Source organism: Rhea americana, unplaced genomic scaffold (genome assembly GCF_003343005.1).
Source record: "Rhea americana isolate MKP2758 unplaced genomic scaffold, rheAme1 scaffold_51, whole genome shotgun sequence".
NCBI lineage: Eukaryota > Metazoa > Chordata > Aves > Rheiformes > Rheidae > Rhea > Rhea americana.
The window spans coordinates 4,129,275-4,145,530 of record NW_028186657.1 but is presented as its reverse complement, the minus strand read 5'-3'; the positions used below and the strand labels follow the sequence as shown (position 1 = coordinate 4,145,530).

General features: G+C 40.8%; 1 protein-coding gene across 11 annotated transcripts in view; it reads right to left on the bottom strand.

Moving 5' to 3' along the window:
* Positions 1–881: 881 nt before the first annotated feature.
* SGCD (sarcoglycan delta) overlaps positions 882–16,256 on the bottom strand; it is a 359,722-nt gene continuing 344,347 nt past the window's right edge. For all 11 annotated transcript variants that reach the window (XM_085317947.1, XM_085317945.1, XM_085317944.1 and 8 more), the window contains 2 exons: positions 11,937–12,060; positions 882–10,233 (listed from right to left, as the gene is read on the bottom strand). In XM_085317947.1, coding sequence (XP_085174073.1) covers positions 10,060–10,233; positions 11,937–12,060 — 298 coding nt within the window. In that variant the 3' untranslated portion in view covers positions 882–10,059. The remainder of the gene's footprint in view (positions 10,234–11,936; positions 12,061–16,256) is intronic.

The following is a 16,256-nucleotide window of genomic DNA, read 5'->3' as shown; positions in this document are numbered from 1 at the left end:
AGAAATTGAATTTTGATGATTTTTCCAAGGACTCAACTTTGATAAAAATCCTGTTTTTATCACAGCTTCCAGGCTTTCAAAGATAGTTACAAATTCAGTTGCTACTAAGTACCTCACTTTTAGCATTGCTGGCCATTCAGCTGCAGAGTTATGCCTCATATGCTGWTTCAGTGGTGTTCCCAGCAACACAACTCTAGACCAGGATTAACTCATAAATTGTAATTTGCTGGAAATTCCAAATACAGACCAAAAACTGCAGATGGAGCTTAGCTAACAGATGCTCTTTTTTTTTTTTTCTTTTTTTAAGGGCAAACAATCCAAAATCCAGGGAGTGAAAGACTGTGAGTGTCCAGAGAGCAGAACTGAGTGAATTTATTTGAAGCCTGGTAAACCATGCCCTCTACAAACCAAGTGTCCCTAACGCCTGCATTTTGGCAATGTCACAGCTGCAATGACTGGACTTCTACTCTGCATTTGAAGGCATGCACAAGCTTTTGTCTGGATTGAATTCTTGTTGTTCGTTGAGATAATAAGCCTCAATCAACACTCTCCTTTACTGACAAAACCCAGGGCAAACAAATCCATATTTGCTGTGATGCTGCATGGGTGAGACCTGTCACAGGCAAAGAAGTTCAACAAAGCTGTAAACTCAACCTCTAACAAAGGGGAGATTAATTTTTTTTGGCATTTTTTTTTTCTGACAGCAACCTGCAGAGATACTGGTTGTCTCTTCTGGAGCATTTTTGCCCTGAACATACCTAGGGATTTGATGCTGCAGAATGGCTTGCTATGTTGCTCCAGTCGGCCAACTCTGGCAGACTGATGTCGGTTTGAGCTCCTATTTATGTTCACCATGCTGAGAGAAAAAAGACTTACGCCTCTTTCCTTCTTAACAATCATTATTTTATTAATATATTTTACAAGATTGCAATTGAAATCATTTAAATACAAATTTGTTTTTTATACAGAAAGTGTAATAAAGTTAAAATAGTTCCTTGTGTAATTCATAGCATTATTGCAATGCTTACAAAATTTTGCATAGAGTGTGCAAGGATTGATGCTATATGATACAAAAAAAGCTGTATATTTTCCCACACAACCACACACATACATAAATTAAAAAGAAAAAAAAAGCCAAACCAATCTGAATTTCTTAATGAGAACTGTGATAAGACTTCATTTTGTCCTCTTCACACTATCAAGGTCATTGGTGATTATCAGAGTAGAGGTCAGACAAGGTATTTTATCATCACAGATGAAAACTGCTATAGCATATGGGTCAGGCCTTTTATGCTATAGTTGTAGGTGAATGGGCTTTTGCTTCAAGTCTCACAGAAAGTTGTTTTGCTGTTGGTTTTACCTACATGGAGCATTTATCGGGTTAACATCAACAATTCTATCAGCATTTGAGCACCACCACTCACACAAGGCAAAGAATTAAAAGAAGTTCTGGGGAGAAAAAAAGAAAAAGAATTAAAAAAGGAGCTGAGTCAGATCCAGCAGGTCAGCCCCAGCCTTGCTTCCAGACTACCGCACAGTTCAGCTCCAGCTCCAGCTCTGGCCCACAGCTCAGGGAAAGCTCTCATCCAGAAAGAAATCCACGTGTGAACGCTATCAACTGCACCCGCCTTCAGCAAACACAGTGTACGGTAATTGCTCAGATCTGCTCTGTAAGAGGCTTCTGGTGTGCTCTTACTTTGCTGAGCAAGGGCAGGATTTGTTAATCCTTCCTCCTGTGCTCGCTCCGATAACCCGCAAAAGGGCACAAGAAAGCAAATCCCTCCAGCAGCACCTTGCAGCCGCCTGCTGCCGGTGGCGTGGCCCCGATCTAACACCCAGAGAGAGCAGCAGAGCCCAGCCCCAGCATGGGGAGCCCCTGCTCCACCTGCACCGGCCCCAGCTGCGCTTGCCTCCAGCGCCCCGGACGGGGTGGCAAGGAGAAGAGCTGCACCATGTCAGGCAGCAGCCCGAGCTGCCAGCGACGGCAGGACTTGCCACAGGTCTTTACCCAGGCCCTTTTCCTTAGGGAAAGCCCAGAGGCCTGGGAAGTCCTGTTCTCGTGCCACCCTGAGGAGAGCCCGGCTGGGATTTCAACGGGGCAGCCAGACTCCTCCTTCCAGTTGCACTGGAGGCTCAAAACCTTCTGTGCCAAACCCTCGGGCAGGGCGGGCTTACACCAGCTGCAGAGTCAGGTCGCTGTACCACTGCTCCAGCTTAGGCCCTCAACCTAGCATCACTCCTCGCTCCTGTTCCCAGCTCGGAGGGCYAGACCATGAGACAGGGACTAAGAAGAAAGGGCAAAGCCACCCACCGACATCCCCACCTCGCAGCCTTCCCACGTGGGAAGCACAGGTGGCTCCAAGAGCTATTCCCTTGCACCTTCTGGCATTGCTACTGCTGCTCACAAGGTGTTCAGTGGCTTGTTAGGACAGCAACCAATACTTATCATCACTGTTACGTATACCACTTAGACTGCATGAACATGTAATCTGTCAAATCATTAATACTGCCAAAGTTTTTTATTATCCATTACATCACTAGCATTGCTATCAAGAGCTGTTAGCTACACAAATCCAGAGGAGGACCAGAAGAAGACATAATTGGCATGCTCTTTCTTAGAGATAGATGCTAACTCCTTCCTCTGGCAGCTATCCTGTAAGAAAGCTAGTTACAGCATTGGTGGAGGTGGTGTTTGCAGCTAACTAAGTGTGGGAGGAACTCTAACGGCAACATTTTTTCAACTATAATCCAGCCTTTGATAAAAATAGAACCACCCACAAATAATTATTCCTTTGCTCTCCAGTGTGAGCCTGCCTCAAGATGTTTCAAGGACTCCGTTATGAGGAAATCTTTAAAAGACCAAAGAAACTGCATTGCTCTAGAAAGTGATAATGCATTTAGCAGTAGCAGGCTTCAGAAAGCTTTCTCTCTTATCAGCAGTTAAGCCTTTTGAATGGGGCAAAAAATGTGAGAGTACAATGCAATTTTAAATGCCTGTTACATGCAAAGATGCACACGACCTATGCCTTGCAATGGGTCTGTTCCTATAATAGCAAATGTGTTAGAWATGGTGAGACTTTCCATTTGGGAAGAAGCTGATGAAAGGCTCTAAAGTGTCTTTTTTTTCCCCTAAGACTGCATGTCTTTATCTTAAGCTTTTGGTAGCAGAGAGCTTCTGCACAAAGSTCTCCCTCTTTTACTTTCTGTTATATGTTAGCACTGGACCAGGTTGCCCAGAGAGGTTGTGGAGTCTCCTTCTCTGGCGATATTCAAGGCCTGCCTGGCTGCAACCCTGTCTAACATGCTCTAGGTGACCCTGCTGAGCAGGGCGGTTGGACTAGATGATCTCCAGAGGTCCCTACCAACCTCACCGATTCTATGATTCTATGGCAGAAAAATTAAACAAATTAAATGCAAGACAAGCAAAGATTTATGTATAGTTTCATAATGGACATACCCTTCCTATTTTTAATAGTGATTAAAAACTTAACAAATCTCACCCTATCCAGGGTGACCAGTTGCCCCAAAGCAGCTCCCATTTCTTCTGACCAGGCAGCAAACCACTCCTGAYCTACCAGCAGGCTTGTGACAGACACTCACAGCCACTGCAGCACTTTGGGTTGTAATAAGATGAGACATTTCCTCAGAGTGACAACAGTGATAGCTTTCCAGCAGGAATTGCACTTGTAGCAAATTAATTTTTAAGCRACTTGCATCTCTAGTTTAAAAGTGACTTGGATAGGAAATCTCAGTGGTAGCCCATGATTGCATTTGCTTCTTCACTTTAGATAAAAATCCTATAGCTTTAAATATCCATCTTTTCCTGTATAAAGAAAGTGTGTCACTGTTCACAAGGGCACAATACAATTCAAGTGGCAGGACAAGAAACTCTTAAATGATAAAGCCTCAGGGCTGTATGTGCATAAGTGTGTGCATCTCAACCTCAGTAGATTTAAAAGTTTCTAAATGCAAGTCATTCACTATAATTTCTATCCATGCCCCAAGCCACTGTGGTTATTGTAGATGGAAGTGACGCCCTAGCAATATTAAAAAAAACAGCCCAAGCTGTAAGTGGTTTCAGTGACAGTAATTTCATCATGCAAAATCAAACATAGTTGATAGCATATTTAGGAAAATGGCCAATATTAATTTAAAATGTAATATTGTAAGCAAAGATGTTTGTGGCATTGCTGTGATTAGGGCGATATTTGTTACCTTTTCTTGTCTTTCCTTTCTATCTTATTTAATTCACGCCACTCTTGCCTGAATAATCCAGTAATCAGTGCAACATCAGTGTTTAACCCTCCTCCAATCACAGCCATAGACTTGGCTACATCAGCTGTGAAAACACTGCAACTTCCATGCAGAAGGCCTAATTTCTGCTTATGTACCATTGCCCCATGTTTCCTACTCTTTGGTTTTGGTCTTCAGAAGCACGAGAGAATGAGAAACACCAGGATCAGGGATCTGGAGGATGCAGGCCACCTGAACGTGGCCCAGTGCGTGGGCAGAATACTGGCTACCAAAATACTACATAGCAGTTTTAGAACTGATGAAAAGGTTAAAGTGGGAAAAACTTAAATGTTACTGTGATTGCATGCCTCTACAACGATGACAATGAGGATAAAAAAGCTGCTGTTTTCACATTCGAAAAGTGCTGATATACTGATTGCTAGTGCTTCACAGAAATGCTCCCTACATTTGCTCAGGCGCATTCGGGATGATGACATTTTGAAATTTAAAATGTCAGCCATAAAAATAAAAGAGCAGAGCCTCTAACTTTTTTGTTTCCACTGTACGTTTCGTTTAAAAACGAAAGGATTATGACACAGTTATGCTTCTATACTGAGCAGGGTAATTATGAATTCTTAAGACTAAAGATTCAGATAGCCTTACTACAGCAGCCTCTCTGGTCTTTTTAGTGTCGCCACTGAAAYGGAGCCGAGCACACCATGCCTCTTCTTGATAAATCCACCACAATTCCATTAACCCTGCCAGAGTTCCTCATCTGCTACTGCTTGAACATAAAGTGAACAGCCAATAACACTTACTCCGTTTATTTATACTTTCAGCCTAGGACAGTATCTTTTAAAATTCTTATACTGTACCACATTTCTTCATCTTTCAAGTTCCAGATATCCCTACCTTCCGTAYGCATTTAAATAATTTCACATTATTTCCTTTTCTCCTCATTAACAAAATTAAAATCTTCCYGCCACTTTCTCTCTCAAATGCAGCCATGCAATAAACCTGTACTCTTCCTGCCCAGGTCTAAAAAGCACCATTAAAGTTAATGCCTTTCAGAACCAAGGGCAACTAGGAAGGGATGAATTTCTGYAAGTCTTTGGTCTTTGCCTCACTCTTCTTTGCAATGTGAAATTTAAAGCTGTAACAGTAAATACACACACACACACGAAGGAAATTGGCTTTTTTTTTGTAAACAAGTGTATGTGAACATGTATATATGTGTATGTGTGTGTGTGCATGCATTTTATGACAACAAAAGCTAATTTCCTTTAAGGATGCCTGTCATTCCAAACTAGATATGACACTAACTGATTTGACATCTTTACGAGATCCGTAAGAACCTCTCTTTAACCTTGGAGTAATTTCTAAGGAGTTTTTTCTTGATTTAGACATCATTCTGTTGCTATACCATATACTACAGATGGTATTTTTAGGCTTATGTCTTAAACTTTTTTCTTTTCATATATTGTGGTGTTTGTGATTAAAGGAGCAAAAAAAACTCCTTTTCAAAATGCAGCTGTTTGACAGCACAATTGAGCAAAACAAATATAAATCACTCTTGCACGTTTAGTTTTCTAATGGTGTATACCTAGGAGAGGYCTTACACACATTTTCATTGCTGCTCACTTCCACTTCTTCCTTTACTGTTAGCATTTTCTTTATACTGTCAAGCTAACCATTTCACTGACTGCTGGGAAACATAAACTTTGAAAAAGTGTACAAAGCCAAAACCAATGAAAGAAACTCGGAGAACAGATACAGCTCTAGAATCAGTATTAGGATCTCTGCTTYTGCTAATGGCAMAGTCTTTTTGCTTAAAAACCAAGYCAAGCCAAACCAAACCAAACCAGAACACCCTAACTCACTTATTACAGCAGAAGGGTCATATATTGCACAAGGATAAGGTACTGGTGTACAGGTAAGCACTGCCAGTGATTTTCTTGACTGCTTACTAAAGTGTGGCATTTAAAGCAAACTTAATAAAGTCCCAAAGCCCTAKAAAATTAAGAGTTAAAATACACAAAAGCATTTAACTGCGGTATTCATGGTTGCCTAAGGTATATTGACATTAGTATCACAGTCACTTGATTAGCATTTCAATGTGTTTTTAATGCGCATAGCTGCAATGCAGAATTGCACACAGTGCAGAGTCAGGGTTCAGCCCCCAGCCACTGAAATAAGTGGCAGGGTTTCCATTAGCATCAGTGCCCTGAATTTCTACCTGTAAAGAGCCTGTCCTAGTGCAGGCAGCGAAGCTGTTGACATCTCTTCCATTGATCTCAGTAGAAGTAAATTCATCATCCACCTCAGCCTTGCCTTTGCATTGGGAGGTAAAATGAAATTCCTATCTGAAATAAATGCATTCTCCCTTACTTGCAAAGGCTGAACTAAATTACAGGCCTGATTCATAAATACACAAACCTTTGTGCATTTTTGGTATTTTAAGCGTGGTAGAGAGAGCGTATGTACAAAATTTCAGCCAGGAAGGTTCTAATTTGAACGGACTTAAGGAAAACCAACTCATACAGGTAAAGCAACTATGAGTAATGAATAGGCAACCTAAACTTAACTAGGGTCACATCATCTGGGTGATCAGCAAGAGCAGCCCTGCACAGACATCCCCTTTAATAAATGTCTGCTGATTGGGCTGCCAACAAGGCAGGAGGAAGACAGTCTCATGCACGTGTCTTTCCCCAGGTGAGTCAGTGTCTCCACAGTGGCCCCTGTACAACAAGCTATGAAGCATGAGATACTAGATATATCTGTATGCTACTTTTTAAATAAAATATTTTTTTTTTCCTTGGGACCTCAGACATGCAGTCCTGTTTGCTCTGGTTTGTCACTTGCTGAACAGCAGGGGATTAATCCTGTAGCTAACCCAAGAGCATGCAGTATCATCTAAATCACAGCCTTAAAATTGAAGTGAGGCTCCAACGATTCACAAGTCTCCATATGGGTCCAATCTCTCTAACACAGACCCTTGTCTTCTGATACAGCATATCATTTTATGCTTTTTAAGATAGAAACAGGATTGTAAAATACATCGAAGTATTAGGAATTCCCTTATGTCGACTTTAAGGTACCTTTTCATTCACCTCAGCAAATCTTTCTGCAACACCTCGTCTTTCACAGTGATGGCACAGACACATAAGGCTCTTCCCTTACAGCTCTCCTATTGAAATCCACAAAAAAAAGGTATATGGCTGAACACCTTCAAGCAGTTTCATGGCCTCCGTGAAATAAGAAGGTGATAATCTCATCCAAGAGCCCAGCTGACAACACTGGGCACTGAAAACAGTTCCTGGAACAGAAATCCTCAGCAGAGCAGCCAGAGGGTGAGGGGATGGAGACTGAGCCGCCCTGTCTCTTGGGCGCAACGCTGGACTGCAGGAGCACTGTCCTTCCCGCGGCAGTTCATGCACTCAAAACTGTTTCCCTCTAGCATCAAAACTCTGAGGGAAAGGAAGGTTAAAGCAACCACTTCTCTGTACCAAGGACTCTTTGTGCAGCACATTTCTTCCCAACAGCTCACACGCTTCTGCACACGGGATTTGTTTATGAATCGGGTCATGCTTGCTATAAGGTTTGTGATCCACATAAAACGACACAAGGGCAAAAACTCTACAGCAAAAGTAGGACTATGAATGGGACTTCAGTTGTGGTCCCAGAGGTAATGTACACAGTATTTTGCTATATTTAACATGGTAAAAAACATCTGTATCACACTAGGTGCCCCTACAGTCTTAATGCATTTCATTAATGTCTGTTTTGTGTTGTACAACCACTTCCCAAGACACCTGGTGACAACACCCTCCTGTCCCTCCCCCCAAATAAACTAGTTTTAATAACAAGATAAATATGATGTGCTTCTCCTTGCTGAGTGCATTGACTTAAGGCATAGGCACAATTCCCCTCTTTGAACAGAGATGGTATAGTCCTGTGTCCCAATACAATTGTTACCCTGGGTGACCCTTTGCATTCAAACATTGACTCAAGACATAATAATTACAGAAATCATTAATTAACAGACAGTTTGAATTCATTAATTAATCTGACATAACATTACTGATATAAATGTAGTTTATCCAATCCTCCATCAGGTATAAATTTTATAGGATTGTTGCTTTGTGAGGCAGCAACATCTAACTCAAAGTCCATGAAAGTCAATGGAAAACTTTCCATCGAGTCCAGCTACTTTTGGATTTGGTCAGAATTGTTCATTTAAAAAAACAATAACAACTGRTACTCTTCAGATCACGAGAAAATACAAGGAAATATGTAAAAAAGAAACTRGCTGATTTTTTTTCCAAATATTTCTCTGCTGGCTATATTTTATCTTGAAAATTGCTTAAAGAATGCCAGCTTTTCTTAGATATCATTAGGATGGGGACAGATCGGTCATATTTGCACATGAGGTGATATTTTCAAAAGCATCTCAGTGACTTAGAAACCTTGCTGCTCTCACGAGACTTACTGGGACCTAGGTATTTTAGAGATAATTATAACATTAGTTTTTCAGGGATTTTTTTATATACAATTATGGGTCAGAATTCAATGATATGGGCTCTTCTCATTATTTTTCAAAATCTGAACAGAGGAAATAATGTTTCCAGATCAGATCTCATGTTTTATCCTGCCCAGAAGTGACTCCTAGACTTAATTATATAAAAAAGCACCCATGAAAAGATTCAACCACAAAACTTTTGGGGCTAATGTTCTAGAGGAACCAGCATCCAAAGCTCTTGCTTTCCAGTAATCATTGTTACGATCTTTATAAATTCTAAAGAAAAAAAAAAGTTTCACTGTCAGCGTCTCTGATATTTGCAACATACAAAAAATGTTTTCTTAATGTGGAGAGGTCTTCAGGTTAGTGTTCCAGTTGATACTGGATAAGAGCATAATATCTTCAGAGATCTTCAATATAAAATTCAGAGAAGTTGATTAAGTTGGCTTTGATTTAATTTTTCTCCCAGTGACAGTGACCTTCACGTGTTTGTTATTTCCCCTTGGTTTGTAAAACTCCTACTTGAGAAGTGGAAAGGGCTCCCTTAAGAGACTCTCAAATACCAGTCCTTCGCAGACTGTGTTCCATGCAAATAGCCCAAGACATCCTTTGCCAYGCACAGACTAATCTAGACACCTTTCAGATAACATTTATTCCAGAGAGAAGATCTGGACTTTTCCCCTGGTCAAGGGCTGAGAAGAACAAKGGAATGAAATTCACTTTTCCCAGCAGGGAGCACTACTGTAGGTGAAAATTAAGGAGTTTAATCTAACCTCGGGTATCTTGGATCAGTCTAGGCCATCAGTACAGCATGTCTGGCTATTTTGTTTTTCTCAAGCCACTGATTTAATGGTGCAAAAGTAATCAGAGATGCTACTATCCCCTTTCTATGTTGCTAGGTTTAAACCAGTTCCATGGTCCTGATGAGCCAGCAATCCCATCGCTCTGAGAATATGATCAATAATGAGGGGTGATCATCAGAATATCTTAATGCAGAAAGGTCCAGGGGAGCATCAAGTCCAATTCAGCAGATTGTATCAGTAAATTTTGGTGTGGGAAAGAAAAATGCTACACAAATGTAACAGGGTCACCCTGGGATTCCTTGTACTGAAACATCATTTTACACAGAGGATATATATATATATTTTATATATATATTTTATATATATATTCACACACACGCGCGCACACACAAAAAAAGTCTTTGATAGGCTTTCTGTGTTCTAGTAAAAATAGTTGGCAGCTGCAATCTGTGAGACCAGAATTGGCTTTTGTGCTGCCTGTGATGCCCCACTGCAAATTGTCTCTCAAAGGCAGACACTTGTATTTATCTGGCAGGTCGAGCTAGTGCCTGCCTGAGACAAAAATAACCTCCCATTGGGACACACACAGAGCTCGTAGATTTTTTGCCTGGACCCTGCAGAAGAGGAAGATCCTTGAGGCAAGTTAGGTAGTTTGATTTTTGCAGAATTCAACGTTATCTGAAGTTGTAAGGGGAAACAAAAAAAGAAAAAGAGCACATTAGTGGAGAGCTGTTATTTTTGACCTTGAGTTTAAAGAAACTTCCTTTGGAAAACTGATGTGCTAGAAACTGTACTGAGCAAGCAAGTGTATTAAGYGTGGATGAAGGGGAAAATCTGATGTAAATCTGAGTGAGCATATTACCTGCCTTTACCATGAGCCTCCCAAGAACTCTGCTTTTTATCTGCTGATCTGGCAATCCGCCCCTTGCATTTTCTTGGCTCGAAGCTTCCTGAGACATCTCGGTCTTTGGATTAACTTTCCTCACACAGTGCCCAGCAGTGTGCCCTAAGTACCCCTACTGCTAGTGGGGAAGTGCATACGCTTCACATGCGCACAACAACAATTCCCCTCTTCCGCTGGCACTTCTGGCACTGGGATCCCATTTACATTTACACTTGTAGACTCGCAGCACTGACCGTGGAGAGCATTTTTATGAATGTTAGGAATCAACTGCAATGCTGTAACAGACCAGTCTCTGGTCTGAATTTCCTCTTGTAGAACAAGATGCTAAAATAAATGTTTGGCAGCTCTTAGACACATGGCAGCTACAGCAAAGTGCTCTAATGTTACAGAGAAGAGCACAGTAAGATAACCTGCAGAACTGAGTATTACAGTGGGACTGACAGTATCTGCTCATATCTTGCAATTACAGTAGGAGTCTCCACTTCAGTTTTAGTATCCAACCATYTAATCTCCTCAAAGAGACAGGTCAATATATGCACTTTAAAAGCAAATTAGTGTTAAAAACATTAAGGCAATTGCTTGCAATAGTGAAATGCCCTGGATTTCAACTGTAGTSTGTCACCCACCCCCCCTCTTTTTTTTTCCTTTTTCCCTAGTCTGGGTTTGGAATATTTTAAAATAAAAACCTATAGCAATAAGGGGAATTGCAGTAAAACTTCTATTTTATGTATCACACCTGATATAAAGATGGGAAATCATTAGGAAATCTTGGGACCATGCTGCTAGGAGGCTCATATTCAACACAAGTCCTTTCTGACAAGGCTCTTGCTGGGTTCCCCAATGTGTTTGTCAGCCACATCCTTCAGTGTCTTCCACCATTGTAGAGGGAGGAGGGGATAAGAACTGCATGCACATGTATTTCTGAGACACCAGAAGACACTTAAATCTTACTTTCCTTTTGCTTTGTGATATAGTTTTTAGTTATTCTCTCTTCCCCTTTGGAAGTTTCCCCAGTGCAATGACCTGTGTTTCCTAATGTTCCCTTTCTTTCCAGAATGAAAACATCAGCTACAAAAGCTTTTCAGATCAATGCAGATGAGTCAAGCTCTTCTTATAGAAGAATGCATGATATARGATTTAATGATGTTGGCAAAGTAAATCTTGTTTTAAAGTGATAAGGAAACAGAAAATTCATGAGTACTGTGTATTTTACAACTGCATAAATCTGCTTGAACAACAGATGCTATTATCCAAGCACTTTAAAAATAATGAATCAGCCTTTTCCACAGAGAGAGAGAGTTGTGTTTGCATGATATGTTCAATCACTGCTAGCAGAAACTAAGCTATGAAGGCCTGCTTCACCACTGTTCTTAAACCAGCGTTGCATATGGAGCTCCTAAGTCAATCAGAAAGTTACAAATCTGCAGGTGTGTAACTTGGTTTGTTTTTGCCGTAGGGCTTGATGTCCTTTGCCTACCTCTCCATCTTTGGATTCCAGCCTGAGCTCTGTCCTGCATGTAGCTTTCAAGCTGCCAGCCTCGGCGTTGATCTCGATGCCTTTTGGAGCTTCCATCACCAATGCGCGCGTAGGTGACTCAAGYCTGTAACAGAAAACAGAATTACAGATCCTGATAGCTTGAATAGTCAGGCTTAATATTAGATTGTCTTCTCACACAATTTGAGTGCCTGTTGCAAGGCAGCTTTGGCCCCTACCAAATTTCCAATCCAAGCCCGTTTTAGTCAGTGGAAAGAACTAATACATAATGGATAAAATACATAACTAGTCCAATCTGATAGCATTGCACAGCAACTTTGCTATGCTGTAAATGCTAGCACAAGATGCAAAGTGCAATAAGCTTCTGTGTAATCACTTGGCCCATATACAAGCTCAGATTTCTAACTAAGCAATACCAGCTAAGGATATTACCAAAGCCGTACACCTACACACAGCACAAGCACATTTTGTCCTCAAGCCACTGTATGAGTAGGAAAAAATTAGTCCTCACGACACCCTATAATGGCATAGAAAGGTTTAATGGCATCTAAGAAAACTGACAAGAGGAAAGATTAAGACTCAATGTTTGCTGGCCTCCAGTCCTACGTTCACATCACACTGCTCATACTCAGGCCCTCCTGTGCAGGRCTTTGACCGCTCCTAACAGTGGATAAGCCATACAGAGATCTGACAACCCGAGTACAGCACTGGCTAACACTGCTGATCCTTTTAGTTCAGGCACAATTGAGGTTAATGCTTTAAGATCTCAACATGTAAGGTTCAGTCTTTGTTGCTGATTATTCATTCACAAGTCTCATATTATACTTGTTTTTTCTTCATTATAAAGTCTCAGAATGTGAGTCTCAGAAGTTTTTTATAATTAAGTTCTCAGGATTGTCTTCCTAGTTGATTCACCACAATTTATTTATGCAGCATTGCAAAATCTAGACTACGATCTCACCAGACGAACTGAGCAGGAGAACTTCAATGGAAAATCCTCTGCCTCACAGAAATGGTTTGGGCAGACAGCAGTAAGCATATGGACAAAACTAAAGCACAAGGGCAGCACACGACCACTAAGCATGCTTGGATGTCTTTTTGGATTTCCTTGTGTTACTGCAGTGGCATTTGAGCTGTTTCTTTGCTCTTTTTATATATTCATTTGTGCAAGTAAGTGTATTCTTAAATAGACTCCTGCTGGTACTGAGACAACATTATAGTGGAACTAAGGGAATTCAATTGTATTTATTTCAGCCAACAGTTCAATAAAGCAGAGGCATAGTTCCTTCTAAGTGACACTTTTCAAAGTTATGACTTTGCCTCTTGTTGCTGTCCTCATATCACTGGTTTTCAAACACCTTTCCCTCAGGACCTCAAACTCATTCCCTAATTTCCTGGCTGACCCAATTAAATCTAATATCCACGGAGAAACTAAGGCATATGTAATACAAGCCGTGAGCAGGGTCTTATRGTTAGCAGCATCTCCACAGTCTTTCTGAGCTGTTTTTTGTTTGCTCTTCACAGGGAGGGCATATCTTATGGACACCTCCTGATCCCTCAACTATTATACCCTTTGGCTGTTTCCCGTAAGAGGAACCAAAGGTCAAGACTGCTGCTACTTTCCCTTCCCCCCCATTTTTTTCGTGATTGAATTATAGATTGTATGGAGGAGAAAAAGCCTGCTAAGAATGACTGACATTAAGCAGTGCATCTTGGGGTATGATTCCCTCTGACCTTCCAGTTCCAATGACTGCCCTACCAATATCTGTTAGAATTTCCTTATGGCAAAAACAGTCACCGAGTGTGATCTTAGTTCTCTGACAAATGCACTCTGGTGGCTTTAATTATGGTGACTTGACGCACTGTCTGCCCCACCATGCCACAGGAGATTTCTGCCCAGGGACACAATACATTTTCAGGCTTAGAGGTGCAGCTCACAAGCTGGCGCCCAATCTGAACCACTAAGGACACTCTGCTTGCACTAAGCCCCCAATGATCTGCACTGTAATGGCTGAGATTCAGGCACACATTCCCATTTGCCATCTCTGTCCCAGAGGCAGAATCCTCTGGAAAAATAATAATAATAGAAAAAAAGCAGACAGCAGAGGCCAGTAATGTCTTTGGTCAGTATAACTAAATTCACTACAGGATGTGCCAGAACTCCAAGACAGCTGAGCTAATCTGCAGATAAAATAATTCCTGAGAACTATGGCCAGGTGACTCTTTGGCTCTTCCATGTTTTAGTGAACCTTTCATTTCTTTGATATCGTGGCTGTCTCAATACATTTGTTCATCTGTTAATCTTGTAGCTCTTCTGCCCACTGAGACATAAATCCTTTAAGTGCAAAACAGCATTCAGACACCACAGTGCAAACGAACTCATTTGCAGCARCACTCAGTCCCTTTAGAGTAGCAGCTTCCTACTCCCACAAGGCTTTAGAGGTGAGAGTGGAGGACAGGGAAAACAGAATCTTTTCCCAAAGCAGGTGTATCAGAGGAGAACCTTCTACGTGTACACTTTCCCCCATGCACACAGATCCCCGTAACATCAAAATGAGTTAAATTCATCCTTTGAACAAGCTAACAAGTAGCTGAGAATCTATTAGATACCATTTTTCCCCCAAAGTTTTAGTCTCTGTTCAGACACCCAAAAGGACTGAGTTGTTCTCATGCTGATGAAAATCCATGTAGTTTTAGACACTTCCTAATCTCTACAGAGATTTCTGTCTCATGGAGACACAAATGTCCATCTTGAGCATCTCCTAGAAGTTGCAAATGTAACAKGGGACAGTCACACATGCCCAGGGTTTTGCTGCGACCATGTAATCAAGTATGCTCCCTGCAGCAGCACATGCAATTTTTTTTTAATGTTAGATGAGCCGAACCCACCTCTGTCATTCTATATCATTAGCTCAGACAGCTGCAATTTTGCTGACATGCTGAATTAACCAAACACCATCCCTTTAAGGTTAAAAATATCATTTTAAAGCCCAAAGTTTTTTTAGAACCTTAAAATTATGGAAATGATTGCAAGTGCTATAACAGTAAAGTGCATTTTTTTCAGTGACAAAAAACTTGTACTTAAAGCCTATATGGTTTTGTAGTTATACTCTGGGCTTGGAGCCTGATTCTCTCTCTTATAACTGTTYGTGTAACTCCATCTGTCCACATGAGACTTTTGTGTAAGTGAGGACAGAAAGGTCTTAATAAAATTTTCCTTGGCATTTGAGGAACACATGACTGCAAGAGATTTATTTTAATTTAATTATTTTTTGATTTYCTGAATGAATCCCTGAGATACCTATCTAAAACTGAGAGATAAGAAATCTATATAAAGTCTATACAAAGAAAGCAGCTGAGGAGTTTATGCTCTGGGGGGGTTGAGTAATGTTTACCAAATACTTTTTCATTTTAAGCAAATGTTTAAGAGACACTCTGCTTTTAAACCTAATTCTGTCTTCCAGAGCAGAACCAATTTGGAGATGAATAATGAAAGAAAATGATTTAGCGATGAACAGATAATTTGTTCAAAATCAACATTTGTTTTCCAGTATGGTACTCTGGAGCTGTCAGTAGGATTCACATCTCCAAGCTAGGTGTAAGCCAGTATTTACAGCAGTAGGCTAGAAAGGTGGCTGCATGAATATAGATTGTTTCATTATTTGCTCCAGCTCTTGAATTTTCTATCCCAGCAATTGGCACATAAGCCCTTTTTATTGACCATGGGTGATGCTTATTTTTGCTCCAAGATTYTGAGGACCTGATTCTGACCACTCTTACAGAGCTGTGAAGGGAGAGCAACGTTGCTGCTACTCACAGAGTTACACTAATTTTCAAATATTGTTGATGAATTCAGGACCTAGATACGTTATTTCCTTCCTCTGTCATAAAGTTGCTCCTGTCCCAGTTCCCTAATAGGTGCCTGAAAAGCTAGTTTTCTGGCCTGGGTTACAGCCTGCACCACGGAAAACTTTTTGTTCAGTTCCCAGCTTTCTTACAGATCCCAGACTATCACATAAGCCAAAAAWTTTAAAAGGAAAGAGACAAGCAATGGCATTCTCAAAAGTATTAAAGTGCCCAGGATCCACTTAATACAACAGGTGTTATGTACTTTTGAAAATCCCATTGAGTACCTAAATGCCGTAACAATTTTGACCCTTAAATTTACTTCTTAGTTCTGCAACAGAGGTAACAGCACTTTCCAGCTCCACAAGGAGGAAGAAGAGATAAATACATGAGTGGTTGTAAAGCGGTTACATTCTGTAATAACTGAGGCCAGGTAAGTACCATAGCCAAAAACAG